This window comes from Penaeus vannamei, chromosome 29 (genome assembly GCF_042767895.1).
Source record: "Penaeus vannamei isolate JL-2024 chromosome 29, ASM4276789v1, whole genome shotgun sequence".
NCBI classification, from domain to species: Eukaryota; Metazoa; Arthropoda; class Malacostraca; order Decapoda; family Penaeidae; genus Penaeus; species Penaeus vannamei.
Window position 1 is genome coordinate 17780657 of NC_091577.1, and position 8668 is coordinate 17789324.

An 8668-nucleotide genomic window follows, 5' to 3' on the forward strand; every position below is an offset into this window, starting at 1 on the left:
TTACAGAACTGAATATTTTCAATATTTTGTAATTAAAACTTCTAAAACATTTGAGATATGACACATGATTTTTGGATCTTTTTTTTTTTTTTTTTTTTTTTTTTTTTTTTAATGGTTGTGGTTGAGCATGTACAAGCCAACATGTTGGCAGGGTCATCAGTAAATGTTGTAATTAAATTAAATTATTATTGGAAGTATATTTAATTACTCTTAATATGATAACATCAGATTCATGGTGTCTTGTCTTCATATAGCATATCACCTTGTTTAGTCTTTTCATATGGCATATCACCTTTTTTAGTAAGCACAATTTAATGCAGTATCATTTACATTGCTTGCCTGATTGAAATTCCCTGTGCTACCATTTGAACCTGCTACTATGCAGAGATGTCATTAGCAAACCTTTCTCAATAGGCTGTGAGTTTTCATATGGCACATTGATATCTGTTGTCATGTTCTCTCTCTCTCTCTCTCTCTCTCTCTCTCTCTCTCTCTCTCTCTCTCTCTCTCTCTCTCTCTCTCTCTCTCTCTCTCTCTCTCTCTCTCTCTCTCTCTCTCTCTCTCTCTCTCTCTCTCTCTTTCTCTCTCTCTCTCCCCCCCCCCCCCCCACGAACTGTGTCATCATTATTAGGGCTATGCATAATAACATAGGTAGCAAATAGTGCAAATACTTTTATGTTCTACTAATTTGGTTTGGCATCTTACTATATGTATGTTACTTTCCAGTGTTCACAAAAAAACACACACATATATTATTCAAGGAAAATTTTAAAGTGGATCAGTTCAATACACAAAAAAGTATTAGAAAATGATATGAAAACAGAAGGCACTGTCTGTCTCATAGCGAAGCACATCTTTAAGGCTCTGTACCTTAAAATGTAATTTGTTAGCTTTCATTCCTTAAAATTGCCTTGACTACCTATCTTATATACAGGGTTTCAGTAGCATTTTATAACTGCTTGAAAGATCCAACTATCTCCTGTATTTCAGTAAATAAGCAGAATAAATTAATGGATGTTTCTCTCTCAAAAGAACAGTAGAAATCAGTAGTAAACATGGTGGGCATATTCTCATTACTGATTAAAGATTATAAGTTGTAGCATAGATTTTTCTTTCTTCTTCTTTTTTAAGGTTGTATGATTCAAAATTTTAGATGTCTTGCATATGTATGCCATGAGTAATCTGTAAAAACCTACAACAAAATTATCATTTTTCATTAATTTCTTTATGTGAATTAGAGTATTTTTGATCACCTGGTCCTTATAGTTCCTTAAAAAAACAGGATTATCATGACCAAGCAAATTATGTCAGTCCCATTTGGTTCCTAACTAAAAAAATTAAGTAAACTTTAAAATATTTATCATTAGAAAGCTGTGATACACTGTAAAAGAAATATCAACTGATGTATTATATATACAACCCAGGTATACATCAAGCAAAGAATATGGGGTCGCTCATCACGGCTGTTGGCACCATGGATACAGCTATTGTGGGCAGTGTGGACCTTGTATTGCTGTCAGTCCCGTATAGCAGACAACCGACATCACTGGTGGGATGTTCTAGCTGGAGGCATTTTAGGAGCAGTTGCTTCCTTTTTAACGGTAAGATTTTTACTCTTTTTTTCTATTATCATTCTACACATCTTATGCATTTTACTATTATATTTGCATTATTTTGCATACTAAGATGTTTTACCAAAATCCAGGCATTAAGCTTACTTGACTGATTATCAGGTATGGTTTGTAGACATGGGCTACATGAATACTCGTGAGGTGTTGAATCTCTTTCCACCTTTGCAACGTTATCTCTTTTTCTACATAAACATATTTTGCATTTTTGCCTTTTTCCAAGATTTATATTTATTGTTTGATATGCTGAATCACGATGGTAATACGTAATTATCTTTTACAGACTCCATATTATCTCTAGGTAGTCTACAACTCTGTGCAATAACAATGAAAAATATGCTCTTATTTACATTTTTTCTTTTCCCCCTTCATTTCTTTTTTTTATGTAATACACCTTATGGTGCCAATCTTGTCAGGCAGGAATGCCATCCTGACCTTGGCTCACAGATGATACATTCTACCCTCATTTACCTGTGGAAATAATGCAAGAGTCCCTTCCTAAATGCACACCGAGTGTAATCTTCCTCCAAAAGTTTTGCACACTTATTGCCTTCAGGCAAACTTTTCATGATGACCTATTCCAGCCACCATGGCCCTCAGCCAAATTTTTTTATGATGTGGCAGTCATGTCATTTGGGTTAAAATGCAAATTTGGATAAACATACAGCTCACCACATGTTGAGAGATATCTGACACATTATCTCAGTTCAATTGGTAATGCATGAAATTTAGCAGTATTATATTTACTAATTCTTTCCCGTAGTGATTTTTTCAACTTTAATGGTTTGTTTGTTTATTTATTTATTTACTTTCTTATTTATATATATTATAATTATTATAATTTTTTAAGTGCTACTGCTTGTTTCCAATACTGATAAAGCATATATCCAAGGACAAAAACATGTACATACCCTACTAAACGTGTGTGAATTTGGATGCTTTACAAATGGAAGAAAGGCCAAACAGAATGTTATACAAACTGGAGAGAGGGTAAATAAACTACAATATTCACCTTTGCACATTATGATTTCCCATTGTACACCTTTATACACTAATTTTTACCTCCTGCCAGTGTCAAGATTTGTCACTGGTGATGACAAGCAATCAAACAACCCAGTGCTCCTCTCCCCCACTCCTAGAATAAGTGTGTTGGTTAGTTACAGAAGTTTGGGTGTGGTTTGTTTAATTGCCTGGTGGTTACTTGCCAAGACTGCAGCTGCTAAAAAGGATGGAAGTTGTGCTTATGGCACTTCACAGTTAGTATTTTTTTTAAGAAAATTAACCAAAGGTGTGTTTGAACAATCAAGAGACACATAATGTGAGACTGGATGCTTGATGCCAAGAATATATATGCTAAAGAGTGTTGTGAGAACTGGATATGATTGGATGCACCACAGGATTATTGAAATGGAGTGAAAAGAAAATATTCAAAGTTGCATAAATCTTCATGAAATACAGTAATGCTTAAGAGATATGAATAAGCAGCAGCTAGGCATACTTATTCATTTTATAATTATATAAATGCTCATTAAATCATTATTACCTGAATTACATTTTTTATTACTGATTAACAAAAGTTACTTTCCAATACTTTTCCTTGTGCTTCAAGGAGGGTAAGCTTCCAGGTTTCACTTTAGTGGAAAGAATAAAGTTCATTTCTCCTCTTAGGCTTGGTACAAATTAAACCATACATTCAGCACTACTGTATCAGTTATTTTTCAGAAGTGTACTGTGCTGATCACAAATTGGTGTTGCTGAATTTAATTAGTTTTTTTTTTCTTCATTCAACAGTTGCATTACTTTTCAAACTGGTTCAAGAGAGAGGATGACCTGGGAGTCTCTGGTGACCCAGGTTACCATCGGCAGGAGGAGAGAACCTCTCGTTATTCCCGTACCTCAATCAAACGTCTGATTTCAAGTAATTCAGACATGGATAACCACAACGACCTTCGTTTAGGTGACCGGGAACTAAGAGACATTAATGGCACACCATAGCTTTAATTGTAAAATGTTTTAGTCACAAATCTAACATTTAATTTCATTATGTGTATATATAATATTACGTCTACTTTTATGTTGTAAGATATGATTAAAAGCCTATATTTTTGTAATGTACGTATATTTTCCTCTGTTCTATGTAATAAAATTATCTACACCATTTTATTGACCATTGGATGAAGCCAGTAACTTTTATTTATTTTAAATAAAAGTTTTAGTATCTAGTACAATGTGTAAGTACACCATATGAAATATTTAGATTATCATGTTAATTTTGTAATAAAATAATAAAATATTGTAATGGTATTATATATTTCATTAATTTGTATTATGTCTGGACATGCTGTTTTGCAGGCTCTAGAATGACAATAATGTTGATTGTATGAATTAAAACTTGATTCATTATGTTTTTAAATATATGAAGTTATGAATATATGTAGCCGTTTATAATGAAGTACTTTATAATATTCATATTTGTCGGGACTATATTATAATTAATAATTTTATCTAAGATAAATGCATACTAATGGTGGCAAAATTGTCAATATTTTATAAATAAAATATGGAAAAAAATCATATTATTTGTACAATATTATTAACATGTGTGTTTCTATCATCCAGTTTTTGCCTCTAATGGTATTATTCCTTGTCCTAAATCAAGTAAACATCTTTAAAGAATGCATCAATTTCATATAGCTGCAGTAAAGTGGTGTTTACATTTTCTCTCTCTCGCTCTCTCTCTCTCTCTCTCTCTCTCTCTCTCTCTCTCTCTCTCTCTCTCTCTCTCTCTCTCTCTCTCTCTCTCTCTCTCTCTCTCTCTCTCTCTCTCTCTCTCTCTCTCTCTCTCTCTCTCTCTCTCTCTCTCTCTCTCTCTCTCTCTCTCTCTCTCTCTCTCTCTCTCTCTCTCTCTCTCTCTCTCTCTCTCTCTCTCTCTCTCTCTCACACACACACACACACACACACACACACACACACACACACACACACACACACACACACACACACACACACACACACACACACACACACACACACACACACCATTATTGATGTAAACAAGCCACATGATGGTGAAGGGGTATCTAATTCTCCTCACAGTAGGATTCATACTGATACTATCTTATTGTGTAGGGATTTTCATCCTCCTTATCCTTTCCTATGCTCCGAGGGAAGCACTATAGGCAAAAAGGTATGGTTTAATTTAACTTTCTTATGCCGCATAAAAAACTCATTTCCTAGCTGGCAAATTTGTTTAAAGTTCTTTATAATAAGCACAAACTACCAAGTATAACAAAAGTCGTCTCTTTCTGTCAGAGATCAGTCTGCATTAAGTATAACACTTCCTTTTTGCAAAAGGTACTTGCGCCGTGTACAAGAATGACTTACAGCAACATCAGGTTGATATGAGTACAAAATTAGGCCAGCACTACAGCCTCACACTTACACCAGCCACACCTTCGATACCATCTTGCTACTAAATTTGATTGAGCTTAATAAAAAGGCTGGCTTCTTCTATGAAGACTATTCCTACCAGACTTGATTATTTCAATGAAACCGTTAACAAGTTGGTAGTATCATTATCCAATTACACCCCAAAGCCCTATCAAATATTGGTGTCCTCCAAGAGGCAAACGAGTATGTCACCTGAAATAAGATCCTAAGATAAAGCTTCTTGGAAAGTTAATGCAGTAATTAAATCAAAACACTTTGGAAGAAGCCTAGAGACTTTGACTTAGGTGAAAAATAAGCACAAAAGACACGAGCAGTTACGAAGTTAAGGTTTGGAACAGCGGTCTTTAAACGATGACGTAAAATACCACATCGCGTTGCCGAAATCCTGAGCGCCCCTCCCAAGCAGTGGGAATGTTGATACCTTCTTTTTCTACCAAAAATGGTTCATCTTATATTCAGACATCCTGCATATTGTTACGAAAGAAGCAACCATCACTCTCATCCCAAAACCAGGATGCTCTAACGGATTTGGACCAGTTGCTCCGACATCCTGCCTTTCTAAAACCTGTGAAAGGATTCTTCTTACTCGTCTCCTCCAAGAGCTCAAAGATCAGATTCACCCATCAGTTTCTGGCATATAAAACGGGCAAGGAACACAAAACACAGTATCTAAATAGAAGTAATACACAGACTTCTCACTTCATAGATTTCAAGGGAGCATTCGACAGATCCTCCCCGACTGCAGTCCTCGTGACAGGTCTTTCAAAAGTGAAGGGCTAGCTTCTGCTTTGGATAATATTTTTTTCTTAAACGTCCGCCAAACGGATCGCGATGATGTTGGTATAGTTGGATTCCTCTCGCCGTCGACAATGCAAATATTTTGTTTATTGCGCAGAACTCCCCCCCCCCTCCTAGCGACAAACTTGGACCCGATAGCAAAAATTGGGGTTAAATAACATTATAATACACTAAATAGGACAGTATACTATTAACAATGTATAATGTAGGGGTATTCGACCCCCATACTGCTGCTCCCCAACCCCCGCCCTGAAAGACAAAGAATTCACCACGCATGTACGGTAAGATAGAGCATTTGACATAAGGGTATTTGCACATGCCCACGGAAGCAGCATACTAACCTGTGATATAGTCAGCATGGTATCCTAAGACTGAAGTGCCCACTCTCCTCAGCTTGTTATGCGCCGATAGCTTGGGGCATGAAGGTTATACAAGACTTATGGCAGGGTCAGCCACTAGATGGCAATAATTATCCCATTTAGTTACTGTACTGTGTCGTCATTTATTACATACAAATGTAGACTCGAGATCGAGTTTCCCTTCTGGAAACCACGAGATACCGGTTCACAGCAGGAATGATGTGGGACTGCCGGGGCTTCGCGTCGGTTGCTCAGCCATAACCGCCGCGATAGCCGCGTGTGGAGGGTGCTGCGGAGAGTGCTCGTACTCAAGGTCTATATAAGTACTTATGTAGACCTTGCTCGTACTCTGAAACGGACTCACTGCGCGAAGTCGCCACCCCAGCCCTCAGCAGCATCTATCAGTCAGGTCAGTACATTGTAAATACTAGGTTATATAGTAGAGTCTCCGTTTATGCGCTCTATCTTGTAGTGCTCTATCCTGCAGTTAATACCTGGAAGATTCTTTGAATAATTGGCGGAATAGGGAGGCAGCAGCCCTCCTCATGGGGTGTCGCAGGGGCCGCAGCCCCCTGCAGTGAATAGTGGTGTAATTTATTATCATTATGTTGAGAATGTTTTAATATTAGTGTTATTTAACCTCACATTTTCCCTGGAACCTTTCATCCCTTCCCCTGCAATCGGGCCCAAGCTTGTCACGAATGGGGGGGCGGGGCAGTTTAACCTACTTACTTGGATTGTAGAAGGCGAGAGAAATCCAACGATACTCAAAATCGTCGTGATCCGTTTGGCGGACGTTTTATAAAAAAATACCTTATCGATATTTAAGATTAGCTAAAGTATGCTACCAATTCTAATTCACCATATGCACTGTAGGTGCTATAGTGCTTATGGCGAAAGAGTTAGGCATTCAGCAATGTGGAATGCTGTCCTTACTATTTTACATATACTTAAACCGTCGCCAGGCTAGTGTCTCCTGTCCAGAGATCCATTTACGGAGTAGGACTCTTTCCCAGCCGTAAATGGAGCCGAGACGCAAATCCCCACCCACCTGGAGCATCTATGAGAGAACCGTTGTGTTGGTCGTCGAAACGGCTATTATTATATAATTCTAGCTATAACACTAAACTATAGATTATACAGATTAAGTTCACCTGATCAACAAATATGAACACACTCCACGCTGACGAAACGGAGCTCACTTCTGAAATTATTTACATCCAGTTGGCCAAAGTATAAGCCAGAGAATAGGGAATACCATCCTCATTCATCATACTAGCAGAAAATTAAGAATAACAATGGATGAAATCAACAAGAAACGTTTTGTAAAAGGTAGCACAGGTCTGTGACGATCGATAATATTTTACTCAATACTTAAGATATAACATTTTAGTGTCTCCAAGGGGACACTGCATAATGTGACCAATCCCACACAGTACCTGACAGACACTCAGCGTAGATGCCCGAGGATCCTCAGCCAAACGCGACGAGTATGACCGTTGCTTTATACATTCTCTTGGCAAGCTTAACAGTTAGGAGACCTATGCAGCATTATCCTATATAGTGAACCCTCGTTTTTCGCGGGGGTTATGTTCCAAAAAGAACCCGTGATAGGCGATATCCGTGAAGTAGTAACCTTTATTTTTTACAATTATTATACAATAAGATACTCTACAATGCATTGAAACCAAAGAACAAAACCTTTTCACAGGCCCAAACATTTGTTTAACAAATAAAAGTACTGTATAAATGTTTTTACAAATAACTACTGTACTGTGAAATAATAATTTTAATCATCAATACGAACTGAAGGCTTGTTTTAGAGAAAATTTTCAAACTTAAATTTGGCAAGCTGTTTTACGTACATGTACATATTAAACCGTAACGTTATTGACACACAGGTAGAGAAGAAGCGGAGAGACTGTTTAGCCAATCAGAATGCAGAACACAATGCACAATGCAAATCCGTGAAGCAGCGAGAACGCGAAAAGTGAACCGCGTCATAGCGAGGGTTCACTGTACCGGTGGCTTTCTCTTTTGGGTCGCTTAGTCACATAATCAACTCTCTCAAGACTTGGCATATTTCCAGATCTTGGGAACTGCTTTACATTCCAAGGTTAGCCGGACAAGTTATTGAAAAGACTGACCTCCCATATTTGCTATGCAGTTTTCTTGTTTTTACCACGAAAAAGTGACGTCACAACCAGAGAAGGCATAAAAGAACATGCCACTGGAATGGCCCTGGTCAAATTCTACCCAAACCATTTATTAGCCTGCATCCTAAAGATTCGCAAAAATACTGCATCAAGAATATACGTGCCGCATACCTTAATTAATGCAGACATCATCTGTTGATTGGCTGTATATAGAGCATGTGTGAAGATTCTGGAGTCAGCCTCTTGGTTAAAGGACTTCAGCCTTCAAGGCTGATGA

The 8668-nt window shown here is 37.4% G+C and overlaps 1 protein-coding gene across 3 annotated transcripts in view; it reads left to right on the plus strand.

The window, feature by feature from the left end:
• The window catches only part of LOC113830003 (phospholipid phosphatase 2), an 85618-nt gene extending 81393 nt beyond the window's left edge, over positions 1-4225 (plus strand). For all 3 annotated transcript variants that reach the window (XM_070142347.1, XM_070142348.1, XM_070142346.1), the window contains 2 exons: positions 1425-1601; positions 3420-4225. In XM_070142347.1, the coding sequence (XP_069998448.1) occupies positions 1425-1601; positions 3420-3623 (381 nt within the window). In that variant the 3' untranslated portion in view covers positions 3624-4225. The remainder of the gene's footprint in view (positions 1-1424; positions 1602-3419) is intronic.
• The last annotated feature ends 4443 nt before the right edge of the window (positions 4226-8668 follow it).